The following is a 14,891-nucleotide window of genomic DNA, read 5'->3' on the forward strand; positions in this document are numbered from 1 at the left end:
TACTACTACTACCAGTACTACTACTACCACTACTACCACTACCACCACTACTACAAGTACTTCTCCTGCTACTGCTGCTGCGGCTGCCGCTGCTGCTGCTTCTGCTGTAACTGCTGCTGCGGCTGCCGCTGCTGCTGCTTCTGCTGTAACTGCTGCTGCTGTTGCTCTTGCAGATGATCTCCCATAAACTCTGTCAGATCGTCTGTATGTAAATAATAGGATGTCATGGGGCTGAGAGAGAAGGTGCATAACAAATTGCACGACAGTACTCTGTCACGAGCAGACAGCGACACTCCGCATGGTAACTCACATCCAATATATTACCAATATGCCAGGAATCAAACCCAGGACTCTCAGGTGAGAGCCAGGCAGCATACCACTACACCACGACCAGGTAAAAGTTAACTCACGTTGTTACAATCTTGTAACCAATGTCCCTCCGCCCCCCGCTGTGGGCATGAAGAGGATGAGTTAACCCCCTGGCACTCGGGCAAGTAGATGCTTTTAATCTATCCCAAGCACTTACGGCAAGTCAGAATGAAGAGAGAAACCTGTACTGTACACAGGAAAAATCATCCAATATATTACCAATATGCCGGGTATCGAACCAGGGATTCTCAAGAGAGAGTACTGTACTGTGTACAGTACAGGTTTCTCTCTTCATTCTGACTTGCCGTAAGTGCCTGGGATAGATTAACAGCATCTACCTGCCCGAGTGCCAGGGGGTTAACTTATTCTCCTCAGGCCCACAGCGGGAGGAAGAGGGACATTGGTTACAAGATTGTGACAATGTTTGTAAGCTTTTACCTGGTCGTGGTGTAGTGGTATGTTGCCTGGCTCTCACCTGAGAGTCCTGAGTTCGATTCCCGGCATAATGGTAATATATTGGATGATTTTACCTGTGTACAGTACAGGTTTCTCTCTTCGTAACTCACATTTTTTTTTTTTTTTTGTAACTTACAAACGTTATTTTTGCTAATTTCTATCTGGCAGGTGCATGTAAAACGCGTATGATTAAAGTTATCCCCCCTAAACAAAAATGTAGAAGGTTAGGCCTGTGAGATACAGCCAGGATTCTGGATCTTGAATGATGTCTGAATGAACATCTAGCCCATTTCACAAGGGATGCTGTTGATACTTCTACTTTCGTGATTTCTCTTTCCTTGTTTTCTGGCTGAAACCTTACTCCACCCTTAGTCGGTAAGCAGTATCAGGATAATGATGATGATGATGATGATGATGATGATGATGACATAGAAAGAGAAGCTAAATTATGATGTTTCTATTGCCAACACTCTTGTGAGGAGTGGTATGGACACTGTCCCTCAAGGAGATTCGCTTGTGCTTTCCATAAACTGCAAGAAGAAAAAAGGTTTAGATTAATGACAGCAGAGAATTTGAGGAGCAATAATTCTAACATTGTTTGCCAAGTCCCAACCTGCCCCCAGACTACGACAACACAGCCGTTATATTTACATTTCAGATCCCAGGTTCAGTTCTTGGTAGCAACAGATTGGGAATTAGAAGATCTTATGCTCTGCCAGTGAATCGAACTCGGGACATGTCGTCTGTAGGCCAAGCATGCTTTGTATAACACCACCACCACTCCCAGTCTAAAACTGAATCCAACCATTATCCACCCTATTGTTGGTGGAGAGGGTGCCTTCATGCGGTGTCACCAGTATAGCCAGGCGGGTTAATTGGTTGCTTTTATAAGCATCACCCAACCCTCCAATAGGGGGATGGTGGACTGTCGGAGAAGAATGAGTTCAGCCTGCAGTCCACCGGGTTACCCTTTCAATGAACTTGGGGCCAACACCACCATCACCACCACCACCACTTCTATACAACCTCTACTACTACTACTACTACTACTACTACTACTACTGGTACTGCTACTGTCCTCCCCTCCAATTATGAGCATCCTTGTGTTATTCATATTGGGTCAGGACAGGGAGAACGCATTTAGCCACTTTTTGGTTCCCAAAAGCACAACTAAAAATCTCTCTCTCTCTCTCTCTCTCTCACACACACAGTACAGAAACATCTCTATAGGCAGACATAGCAATGTCGCTCGCCATTTAACTTGCCTTTCCCATAATATAGTGGACCAGTATACTGTACGCACTGACTTAGGAGACGTCGTAGCATCTCTTGTGTGATTTATTCTGCTTACACCACCTTATTTACTCCTTTGTCTGTTAAGCCCCAGTCACACTGCAGGTACAACTTGTCGCAAACATGAAAATCGCGAAACCAGTCCCCGACCACGGAGGTCTCTGAGCAGTCATGTCACTGATTGGCTACCGGTGGTCGTCCAGTGTCCGTCCAGCGTCCGTCCAGTGGGCGGCCGAACGGCGACCATGGCCAGGTACACGCAGGTCAAGAAGCATACAGGTGGCCGGCCGGTCGTCGGCAGGCCTCTGACAAACGGCAGCCGGTCCGCGTCCCGTCGTAATTTAGACCGCAACCACTAGACCAACACCAGCCGCGGATTGGCCAGCAGCTGGTCTCGGTCCAGCCCACCACCTGTCGCTCGACCAATCGCCGGCTGGACGGCAGCCGGACGTCAACCACCACCCCTGACAGGAGGCTTGTGGACCGTGGACGGCGGCCGCCGCAGTCCAGTCGTCGCCTTGACAGAGAGCGGACGGCCACCGCACAAAGCGGGTGGCGACCGGCCTCTGTCCGGATGGCAACCACCACTTAAAAATCACGTGTCGCCGACCAGTCGCAGTCCGTAAGCCAGCCAGATGCAGTCCAGCCACCCACCGGGCGGCTTCCGTGCCACGACATCGGTGGTCGCGGGGAGGTTTTTCGTGCAGCACGAAAAACCTCGCGACGATTTTTTGGTCGCCATGGTGGCCTGTGGCTAGACCAAGACATATGAAGACTGGTCGTAAACCTCACCAAAACCACCCACGACTTGCAGGTCGCGGGTGGTTTGCGATAAGTCATACCTGCAGTGTGACTGGGGCCTTACTTGCGTCTCCTTAGTATGGACATACATTGCATCAATAATATGTACATAATAAGGTGTAATGTGCAAAATTAATAGCAGAGGGAAATGTGATACGATGTCACATAAGCCAGCCAGAATACGAGCTGCAGAACATATCCTATAATGGTATTATAGATGACACAGGAAGGTTCGTAACACCTAGCTGTTACCTATTAATTTTGCGTATAATTCTTTTGTACCCTCCTGCTTATATAACTGAGGTAAACTATACTGAAACAAACACTACACAAATAACATAAAGGCAATATGAAGGTGTGCCATGCATATCTAGAGAGCACTCAGGGAACATAACTCCCCCAGCGCCAATAATATTTATTATTTATACACCATCCTTTGTCCATCGCCCTTGGCGAAGGTAATTAATTCAACGGTCTTAATGTGGCCTGTTGCACAGTATCAAATAAGGCTACCTCCACCAGCGCCAATAAATTTTATGGCTTAATCCTTCATCCCGAGCCGAATCCACCTCGATCTGTAATCAACTCTTCCTTGACAAAATGCCCACATACCCACCATTTTTTCACTGGAATATGATAACAACTGTTTGAGATATCATTTACGAGACAGATAAGCACAAAAACAAACACATGTGACTTCATAACCCCCGTCCAACCTCGTCGGCGAAGGTAATAAATAGCTAAGAAAAGAGTGCTACGAAGTCCCCAACGGCTCACGGAAAACGAGCTATTCTTGCAAGACGGGGACATTTGCCACTGACGGAGTGGTTCTGTCTACCCCAGTCGCTCCATCCGGTGCCTCTTCTTGTAGGACAGACACTCGGATCCCGCTGAGGTGCGTGATACGTGGAGCGCCAGTCGGAGGTTGAGGGGAGAGCGGGAGGGGGTGGAGAAAAGGAAAAAAAAAAAAAAAGCGGGATGGGTTCGACCGAAAAGAAGGGAGGGGGGGGGAATGAGATGAAGGAATAGAGAAGGAAGGAGATTAAGGAGGGGGGAGGGGTGGAGAAGAGGGAAAAAGGGAAGAGGAGAGGGTGGAGATAGGGAACACGGGTTCACATTTTAATATCTACGCCTATTCCATACTGCTTCCTACTACCAGTATTTTCTGTTTCATCGTCTGTGCCTTCTTTCTGTCTTACTCTCTTCCTAACTTACACTAACACTGCCCACTATCACTGTCTTCTGTTTCCCTGTTTACCTATACCATACCACTGTTACCATTGCATTCTGTTTCACCGTATGTTCCTTGCATCTCTTCAGGCCTCTTAACCTACACCGTAACACTGTTTATTAACATTTGCTTCTGTTCCGTCGTCTCTGCCTTTTATCTGTCCTACTCTCCTCGCAGCCATCACTGGCCCACTGTCTTCCGTCTATTTCACCGTCTGTGCCATTTATCTGTCCTTACTCTTCTAACAGATAGTATACCACTGTCTAACACAACTAGCCTCTGTTTCACCGTTTGTGCCTTCTACCAATCCTACCCTTCTCCCAGCCTCCCATGACTTCATCCTTTGATGGGTGGGTGGAGGAGGAGGAAGGAAGACGGTGAGGAAGGTTGCGAAGGAATAAGGGAAGGGGAGGGGGGTACAGGCACTGCTCCATGAAGGAAGGGTAAACAAAGCAAGAGGCAGCCAGTCGTCAACAATCTGTGGGAGTGAGAGGTTGTGTGTCCCGTCTGTCTCTCCGTCCCGTCCCGTCCCGCCTCTCCATCGCACTGTCACGTTTCCTTGATTTTATTCCTTTTGCTACTGGGCGACTTTATTCAGGGCAAAGAGAGAATACCCCACTAGTGAAAGAGTTAATAAAGGCTTTATCTGACTTCGTCCAGTTCGATAATTTTCTTGGCTCAGAATACCAAAGTCTGGAGATTGCAAGAATTAGATGAAATAGATGTCACCCACAGTGCTTCATTTTTGTCATTCCTACTGCTGTCGGGCAGTTTTATTCGGGTTAAAGCTGGCATTTTATTACCGAAGAGGTCAGCGAGGGAAACAACTAACCCCCTCAGCTCGGAAAATCTCTCCTAAGCTGAAGAAAATCATGAAAAGATAGCAAGACTGATATGAATAAAACAAGAAGGTTAATGAAGGTTCTATCTAATTCTTACAGGTCGAAAAGTTTCTCTTTTCCTGAATTACATTGTCTGGAGCTAGAAAGGATGATATTAAAAAGACGTTAGGTTGAAATCGTTAATCCTACAACTCTACTGAAAAAATAAAAAAACAACAAAACGAAATTCAATGGAGTGATATAACTCAAACTGTGTGTGTCTTGATTAAAATTATATGTGTTCCTTTTCCTACTAACTTGGCCCAAAATTGCCATATCTTCGTCTTGACACTTAGTTGTGACAATAGATTAACACTGTGTGTGTCTCTTCCGGGTTATTCATACTGGTAGCTTATAGATAAAGTATTACAGAATGTAATCTCTCCTTTTCAGTCTTTCCTATGAAATTTTCCATGTCAGTTTTTCCTTGCTGCATGGTGATTTTTCTCACTTTTTCTTGCCACTTTTAACTGGAGGGTTTGGAGACGGGGGGAGCCTTCTTGCTTTACTGTCCTTATCCTTGAGCATGTAGAGTTAGATCTTGTAGCCATAGTCTACTCTGTAACAGCCTCGAAAGGGCCATAAAGTCTGTTGCTGTTTGCTTTCCTTTGTACTCCTTTGTACTTTGTACTAGAATGTGATGCCAACCCCGAAGCAGTGCTATGGAAAGGACGTAGAGTCGTAGCATTATCTTTTTTCTGGAACTGAGCCAGGACACAAATCTGGGCCAGTTAAAGATAAGGGGAATATAGAAGGGTCCAGAGTCGTGTAGAAAACTGGTAACACCACAATAAAAAAGAAACTGGGCCCTAAAATCGAAACAGTAACTGTTCCACCTTTACAAAAATCTCAATATCAACACGTGGCTTTATTTCTGAGCTGTAACTGTAACTGTGACGGATGTAAGCGGCTCGTGCAAGTTATGTAGCAGTGTCACCAAAGTATGGAAGGGACATGTACAGCTAGACTCCTCCTCCACCTCCTCTCTATTATCTTCACATTTGGTAAGTTGTGATGACCTATTGTTCATTCATTTTAACTAAGGGGCGATTTCCGTCCTTTTGTATCTTATTTCTTTTAGCTCAGTGGGAAAACAACACAATACAACCGCTCAACATCCTTTCCATAAGATTCCTTCGTGGTTGGGGCCATATCCTAATGTTAATCTCTTGTTATAGCTCAGGGTTTAAGGCAGAGGGATGACAGTTTTATGCCAAGCTGAAGTGGACAGAGTATAGTTACTGAACTGAATGGACAGAGTCAAAAACAAATTGTGTTCACCTCCGTTTGGTATGTAAGGCATCTCTACGAAAACGATAAAGAAGAGAGAATGTAATGGCTCTTCTTGCAAGACACAAACTTCAGTTACAGGATGATTATTACATGAAGTTCTAATGTAGTATAGCCCTGACCTTTCCAGAGTTGATCTGGTTCAGTCCTTTGCATTTAAGAGGACGGAAACCAACTTAAGATGGATGGAGTTGTCTGTAATGTTTTTTTAATCTTCAGGGAGCGGAAAGCCACTTCTAAGGTGAATTAAAGTTTGGCGGCAGCAGCAGTAAAACAGATAAATTTCACAACGTTTACCTACTTTTTACTTTAACTTGGGTTAAAATTGCCATGCCGTCGCTGTGAATTTTGATTTGTACCAACAGATTCACTCTAGCTTACGACGTTAGTCAAGAAAAAGTGCTTTGGAAAGAATGCAGAGCTGTAGTTTTGTGTGTCTTTGCTTCTGAGCAATGAGAAATAAGTTGCAAAAGGACAAAAATCTAGACCAAGTTAAGGAGGAAGAACTGCAGCTCGACCAATGCTGTAACTTTGCCACTTTGCCATTCCTGCGTGTTTCATAGTAATATTTTCCTAGTTGCATCTTAAAACCTCCCTACGTTACACTGACGTCATCTGCCGGATGATTTTATTCAGCTTCGGAGCGACTTTTTGAACTGGACAAAACAGATATAGCCTTCAACAACTTGATTAATAAAGGACCTCTCTAAGCTGAATGTAATCGTGTGGTGTTACAGAAAAAAAAAATACTCCATTGAACTAAAAGAGTTAAGACAGTAACCGCGTCTTTAGTCTTTTATCTTTATTTAGTGATGTCTGTTTCTTCCTGTCTCTGTCTCTATTGCCCGACACAGCATCCTTTCAGAAATAAACTCATTCGTACGCCCTGAGGGTTAAAATCTCTCTCTCTCTCTCTCTCTCTCTCTCTCTCTGTCGAAACTATTTTTTTTTTTTTTTCAGGAAGAACAAGGGGCACAAGGAAATTCAGCACAGTCAGTTCCTATTCCTTCCTGCAAATAATAATAATAATAATAATAATAATACCTGCGATAAGAAATATTGTATGTTTGTGACTCAACATCCTGGGCCGAGATTCACCAATGATATTACAATCCACCCCATCAGGAAACTCATATTTGGATGTACAAGAAGGACGAGGGGCATTGAAAGGCTCTGCACTATATAGTCAGATACAAAAGTCCAAGCGCCTCTTCTGCCTCCCTCGTCGTTGGAGTCATAGATACCTGAAGGAGACAACGTGGACAAAGATGCATGTTATAATATACAGATGGATGCTGATGTGCACCTCAGTCCACTACCACACACTCAGGCGTAATCCAGTGGTGAAACAGAGGTAGAAGCGAACGGACTTGCATATATTCAGTCTTTTTTATTAGGCACACCTTTATGTTCTCGTGCAGCTAGTCTCCCGTATTTTAGCGGAAGAATTAAGCAGTACTACAGCTCACCATCATTTCCATAGAACTTCTTTGTGACAAGCGCCATATTGCAATGTTAATATCTTGTTACAGCTCAATATTCAAAATAGATAGATGGTAAATTTTCTCCTAGGTAATGTAAACAGTACAATTGCATGTGCTTCCCCTGTCCTTCCTCCAAAAACAGCTTATGATAATTTTCCTCTTGTAACTAAGACTTATTTTGTAGAAAAAGACATGACATGCTGTTACACTCTCATTTGAATTGTCTTTTCTGAAGTGAGAGAGAGAGAGAGAGAGAGAGAGAGAGAGAGAGAGAGAGAGAGAGAGAGAGAGAGAATCGATGGTAAATATGTTTAAGACTCCCATCGTGGTTATTTCGGTCCTGCTCTGATGAATTCCTTGGTCTTCCTTAGCATAGTGAATTGCATGACGTATTTTATAATATATTCTGGCTACCCTCAGACAGTAGCATTAAGCTAATGATAGACTTTAAGAACCCCATTAAGCAGTTCACTACAAGTCGCCTTCACGTGCATAAAATGACTTGTCGGCAGGAAGAATATGACTCAAGAAGTACTCAGAGAGCGCAACACCCACGCCCTACAGTTGGCCTGGGCACGGAACATTTGACATTGCCAAATGATCCTGATGTGCCACCGATTGTTCACAAACTCTAATTACGGTACCGCATTCTTGCCTGACCCTAAAATAATCTACCAAGTTTGGTCCAATTTGGATCAAAATCGTTCGGGTTAATATTGCCCTGTGACCTTCACCTTTGTCCTAGTGTTTTTAAAATAGAATGTCTTCATCCTTGCTTTACCTTCAGCACTTCCACTAAGCTTCGCTTAGATTAGATAAAAACTGTTTAAGTTGATTTCTCCATGTGACCTCGAACTTTGTTTAGCTTCTATTCTCGAGAAAATAGGTCAGCATCAGTGATGGTCCTCAACTATTCCACCAAGTTTGGTCCAGATAAGATTAAAACTGTTGAGCTACCTTGTTTACACAGATACGCAGACACATGACGAACAAAATGCAGGCTCTCGCTAACGTGAGCACTGGTGTAATAATACCACGGTGGTGAAGGTGATAACGGGGAGTATTTAGAAATCCATCACTATGAATGGTGATGTAAGCTTAATTTAAACGTTTAGTGGCAGCAAGCAGAAAATTGACCTAGTGTGGAAGCTTCTGTTAACCTCCAGTATGTAGGGACATCAGGACAGTTACATATTAGGGTGGTGAATACAACAAGAGAAAGAGAGGGCTGCCTTAAGTTGAAATGGATTATTTGGAGGTATTAAGAATAAATTATAAAAGTCATCGCAGTGAAGGAATTAACAGAACTTATTCCTAACACCGTCCAAGAGAAATCTGCCTTAACTTCTGGCATCGTTGACGTTTGCTGTCGACAGAAGATTCTACTCAGCAAAGGAGAGATTTCTCGAACAGGCTGAGTTAGATGTAACCTTCATTATTCGCACGAAGTTTGGTCTAAACGTGATAAAAACTATGTAAGCTTGACCATTATTCCCACAAAGTTTGGTCTAAATGCGATAAAAACAATGTATGCTTGACCATTTAGTGCAACTTTGTCCTTTTATTTGTTGTTTTCAGAAGCAATGTTTTCTTCCCTTGGCTGATCCTGAACCCTTTTATCAAGTTTGGTTAAAATCGGATCAAAATTGTTTGAGTATTACTGTAAACAGACAGACAGAGAGACAAACAAGCAGACAGACAGATTGACTGACAGATAGACACATGCAGAGTTAAGCACTGCATCTGCTGTAGTAGCACGCGCGTGTGCGTGAACGAGGCAAGTTGGTTGTAACTGATTACGATACTTTCTCTGGTCATTGTGGTATTGGTGCATGGATTTTCATGCCATGCAAAGAAGTGAATCTCAGAAAAAGCTACTTTGTTATCCATCTTTCCTGTTAGTTTCTTTTCTCTCAGTCGAAAGCAGCAAAAACCAACTTTCTTCATGAGATGGGAGCAAACCAAACCTTCTTTCTACGTTGTTTACCGAGACGTCGAGAGTGTGTTGAAAGGAGTGGGTGTCGGCTGGTCAGGTGGAGAAATAAACAGCAACGGAGTGAGTAATGGTTGGCTGGTGGAGTGCTGAGAAGAGATTGGTGTGGTGAGTAGTGTGTGACGAATGGTGTGGTGAGAGGTGAGTAATGGTTGGTTGATGGAGTGCTGAGAAGGGATTGGAGTGGTGAATAGTGTGATGAATGGTGTGGTGACGAATGTGGTAAATGGTTAGTAAAGAAAAGCGTACAGTAGTGGGTTATGGCTGGTGTCGTGAGTAACCTAACCTAGCCTAACACAACTTACACTAAACCTAGTCTACCTTTACCAGATCAAGCCTAACTTAACCTGACGTAACCTAACAATTTAGCCTTATCTAGTCTGGCTTAACCTAACACGTATCTAATTAGAGGGGCACTGAGTGGAGCGCATCTCTCCGACAAGGGCAACGTAATTCCGGATCCAGAATCTGTAATACGATCTGGATCGGTCCCAAAAGTTAATCGATTGTTCCCTGGGACATGGGCTATCTACCCACCAAATGTGGTCCAAATCTCTCTTATTTTTTAGTAATCCTTCCTACAAGCAAACAAACAAACAAACAGGAGTGAAAACATTCTCTCCTTGTCGTAGAGAACAACCTGGCATAAAATTAGCTAACCTAACCCAATCTAACCTAACCCATATAGGGAAAGAAAACATAAGAACTCGATTACAGTACGTAAAATTTTCAGTCCGTACACTACCATTTATTATACTAAGAACATAATCAGATTTACTTCTCTTCAGTCGTTTTTATCCAAGATGTTTCCTGGCAATAATACAGAAATTCAGTTCAGAATTACAATAAATCCGGAGGAGGTATATTTTCCCCTTCTCTTTGGTCTATTCGTTACGATGATTTTTCATGTTATTCTCGCTACTCCAACACTGTTTAATTCAGCTTAGGAAGACCAGACATAATGAAATATTGAAGTAGGCTAGTTAAGGCTCGGAAATTTAGTCGTTTCGAAGATGTCGTGATGTCACATCCTTAGCACTTTATTCTGTACAGTACCTTCACCTCAACATCCTCTTATATGCTATTGATGCAAGCAATGCCTTATTAAAATTACATAAATAACATACAAGAAAATTCTAAGGTGCAATATGCAAAATAATTCACTAAGGAACAGGTGCTAAGAACTCATCATAAACAAAAGGTAGCTAATAATTACTGGACAACATCACCGCTGTACAAAAGGACCAGAACATATCGCAACCCTTCACTTGAAGCACCGAAGTCCTATAGTCATGATTTTTAACTTATTCTGGACTCACAACCATATCTATAGTATATTTGGTGAAAATCGATCATCCAAGTCCTTATCATCGTCGTCATCCAGACCTTTTCCTACCTTAAGATGGGGTGAGGTAGGCTCAAGGGAGATAGAAGGGGGGGGAGGAATAGAAGAATAATCCTCCCAGCTGAATTGACCACACTGTCATTAACTCACCAGTGAAGCCTCAGGAATCCTGACTCCACCTCACAGGCATAAGTATCCATACTTACGTGCCTCATACCACCCATCATCTAGCGTCATAGCCAGTACTGAAACCAAGCATACCGACCAACAGTCCATCACCATGTTGGCCAGTCTCAGTACACTCTCCAATATACAATATGTGACGGAAAAACTAATATTTAAGAATATTACCCATACAGTTCCTTTATATGATTTCCAGAATGGGTTTCGATCCAATCATTCAACCATTACACACCGCTCTGAACTAACTCATCTCATCATGCATGGTGTCAAGATGCAGTCACCATGAAAATACACATTCTTTTCACCTTAAATTTGTCCAAATTTTCGCTCTTTTACAGTGTACTTCACATAACTCAATAGCAGAAAAAGTGCTACTGCTCTACATACTATTCATGACATTGTTTGTCACCAGCATCATATTCTAGTGTCATTCTGTTGTTAAAACTCAGCATTCAAGATGGACACATGGCATTTTTAGGCCAGGTAGTGACTAAAATGAGTGTAGCACTAATAGACAAATAGAGTTGAAGAGAGAAGGGAGAGTAGAAGAGTGGAGATGACAGTGGGATCTTTGAATGTGGGCACGATGACGGGTAAAGGGAGAGAGCTGGCCGATATGATGGAGAGGAGAAAGTTGGTTATACTGTGTGTGCAGGAAACAAAATGGCAGGGAAGTAAAGCAAGGATGATTGGAGGAGGGTTCAAGTTGTTCTACCATGGCGTGGATGGGAGAAGAAATGGTGTAGGGGTGGTAGTGAAGGAAAAGTACATAGATAGTGTATTGGAGGTGAAGAGAGTGTCGGATAGAGTAATGAGTTTGAGGATGGAAACTGAGGGGGTCCTGATTAATGTCATCAGCGTATACGCCCCGCAAGTGGAGTATGACTTGGAGGAAAAGGAAGAGTTTTGGAGTGAAGTAGAGGAAGTGATTCAGAGCATACGCAAGGAGGAAAGAGTGGTCATGGGAGCGGATTTGAATGGGCATGTTGAAGAAGGAAATACTGGTGACGAGGTGATAGGTAGGTACGGTGTTGGGAAGAGGAACGCTGAGGGTCAGATGGTGGTTGATTTTTGAAAACGGATGGAGATGGCGGTAGTAAACACTTATTTCAAGAAGAAGGAGGAGCACAGGATTACGTATAAGAGTGGGGGAAGGAGGACACAGATAGATTATATCCTATGTAGGAGATGCAGTTTAAATGAATTCAGTGATTGTAAGGTAGTGCCAGGGGAGAGTTTAGTAAGACAGCATAGGGTGCTGGTTGGAAAGATGAGTTTGAAAGTGAGGACAAGGAGGAAAGTGAGAGCTGAACCAAGGATTAGGTGATGGAAGCTGAAGGAGCAAGACTTCAGTAGTAAATTTAGGGATGAGGTGAACCAGGCTTTCGGAGGCAGGGAAGACGAGAAGGGATGGGCAGTTATCTCAGAAGTGGTGAGGGAGAAAGCCAAGAAGGTCCTTGGGGTGACATCGGGACAGAGGAAGGAAGACAAGGAGACTTGGTGGTGGAATGAGGAAGCACAGGATAGCATAAATAGGAAGAAGCAGGCAAAGAAGAATATAGATAGACACAGGGACGAAAAAAGCATTCGGGAGTATAAGGAGACGAGGAACATAGCCAAGAAAGAGGTTGCTAAGGCAAAAGAAAAGGCATACCAGAAGCTGTACGAGAAGTTGAATAGTAGAGAAGGGGAAATAGACCTGTACCGATTAGCCAGGCAGAGAGACAGCTGGGCGGGATGTGCAGCATGTTAGAATGACAATGGATGCAAATGGCAATGTACTGACAAGTGAGGAGAGTGTACTAAGAAGGTGGAAGGAGTATTTCGAAGAGTTGATGAATGTAGAAAATATGAGAGAGGGAAGGTTGGAAGAGTTGGTAGTGGATCAGGAAGTGCAAGACATCAGCAGAGAGAAAGTGAGGAATGCCATGAAGAGGATGAAGGATGGTAAGGCAGTGGGCCTCGATGGTATACCAGTGGAAGCATGGAGGACCTTAGGAGAGGTGGCTGTGACGTCGTTTACCAGATTGTTCAAGAAAATCCTGAAGGGTGAGAGGATGCCGGAGGAATGGAGAAAAAGTATTCTAGTCCTGATTTTCAAGAACAAGGGTGATGCGCAGTGCTGCAGCAACTACAGAGGTATAAAGCTGATCAGCCATGCAATGAAGACATGGGAAAGAGTGGTGGAAGCTAGGCTGAGAAAGGAAGTGAGGATCTGCGAGGAGCAGTTTGGTTTCATGCCAGGGAGAAGTACTATAGACGCCATATTTGCTTTGAGAATGGTGATGGAGAAGTACAGAGAAGGCCAGAAGGAGTTGCATTATGTGTTTATAGACTTGGAGAAGGCTTATGATAGGGTACCGAGAGAGGAGCTGTTGTACTGTATGAGAAAGTCGGGAGAGGCAGAGAAGTACGTGAGGGTGGTGAAGGACATGTACGACGATAGTGTAACAGCAGTGAGATGAGCAGTAGGAATGACTGAGGGATTCAAGGTGGAGGTGGGATTGCATCAAGAATCGACTTTGAGCCCCTTCTAGTTTGCAATGGTGATGCACAGATTGACAGATGAGATTAGACAGGAGCCTCCGTGGACAATGATGTTTGCGGACGACATTTTGATATGTAGTGATAGCCGGGAGGAAGCTGAGGCAGAGCTTAAGAGATGGAGATATGCACTGGAGAGAAGGAGAATGAAAGTAAGCAGATGCAAGACTCAGTACATGTGTGTAAGTGAGAGAGATGACAGAGGAACCGTGAGGCTGCAAGGTGTAGAGCTGGCAAAGGTAGATGAATTCAAATACTTGGGGTCAACTGTACAAAGTAACCGAGAGTGTGGTAGAGAGGTAAAAAAGAGAGTGCAGGCGGGATGGAGTGGGTGGAGAAAGGTAACAGGAGTGATCTGTGACAGCAGGGTCCCTGCAGAAATGAAAGGGAAAGTTTATAAGACTGTAGTGAGGCCAGCCATGTTGTACGGAATGGAGACAGTACCACTGACAAAAAGACAGGAGGTACAGTTGGAGGTAGCAGAAATGAAGATGTTGCGTTTTTCACTATGAGTGACGAGGTTGGACAAAATTAGAAATGAACATATTAGAGGGACAACACACGTAAGTCAGTTTGGGGACAAAGCTAGAGAGGCGAGACTGAGATGGTTTGGACATGTGCGGAGGAGGGATGAGGAGTATGTCGGGAGGAGGATGCTGGAAATGGAGTTACCAGGCAGGAGAAAAAGAGGAAGGCCAAAGAGAAGGTTTATGGATGTAGTGAAGGAGGACATGCGGGTGGTAGGTGTAAGAGAAGAAGATGCAGAAGACAGAGTAAGATGGAAAAGGGTGATCCGCTGCGGCGACCCCTAAGGGGAGAGCCGAAAGGAGAAGAGGAGAGTTGAAGACACAGTGCCAAGACATACTCTGATCAATATAATTCAGAGCACAGACATGCATGACAATGAATAGAAGTTGCTATAACCTATTTCCCTTCGGGTAGAATCCAGAATACATAATCAGACCCAAAGATACATTTCAGAATACCACCCAACAATGTTCGACAGATCTTAGTCCTCTCA

At 43.8% G+C, this 14,891-nt stretch overlaps 1 protein-coding gene across 1 annotated transcript in view; it reads left to right on the top strand.

Annotated features, from left to right (window-relative positions):
• The first annotated feature begins 13,923 nt into the window (after nucleotides 1–13,923).
• LOC145406444 (uncharacterized) overlaps nucleotides 13,924–14,891 on the top strand; it is a 33,799-nt gene continuing 32,831 nt past the window's right edge. Inside the window, exon 1 of the mRNA XM_080277603.1 lies at nucleotides 13,924–14,064. Within this exon, the coding sequence (XP_080133729.1) occupies nucleotides 13,924–14,064 (141 nt within the window). The remainder of the gene's footprint in view (nucleotides 14,065–14,891) is intronic.

This window comes from Coenobita brevimanus, chromosome 8 (assembly GCF_032717465.1).
Source record: "Coenobita brevimanus isolate Jiangsu-jjx chromosome 8, ASM3271746v2, whole genome shotgun sequence".
In the NCBI taxonomy this organism is placed as follows: domain Eukaryota; kingdom Metazoa; phylum Arthropoda; class Malacostraca; order Decapoda; family Coenobitidae; genus Coenobita; species Coenobita brevimanus.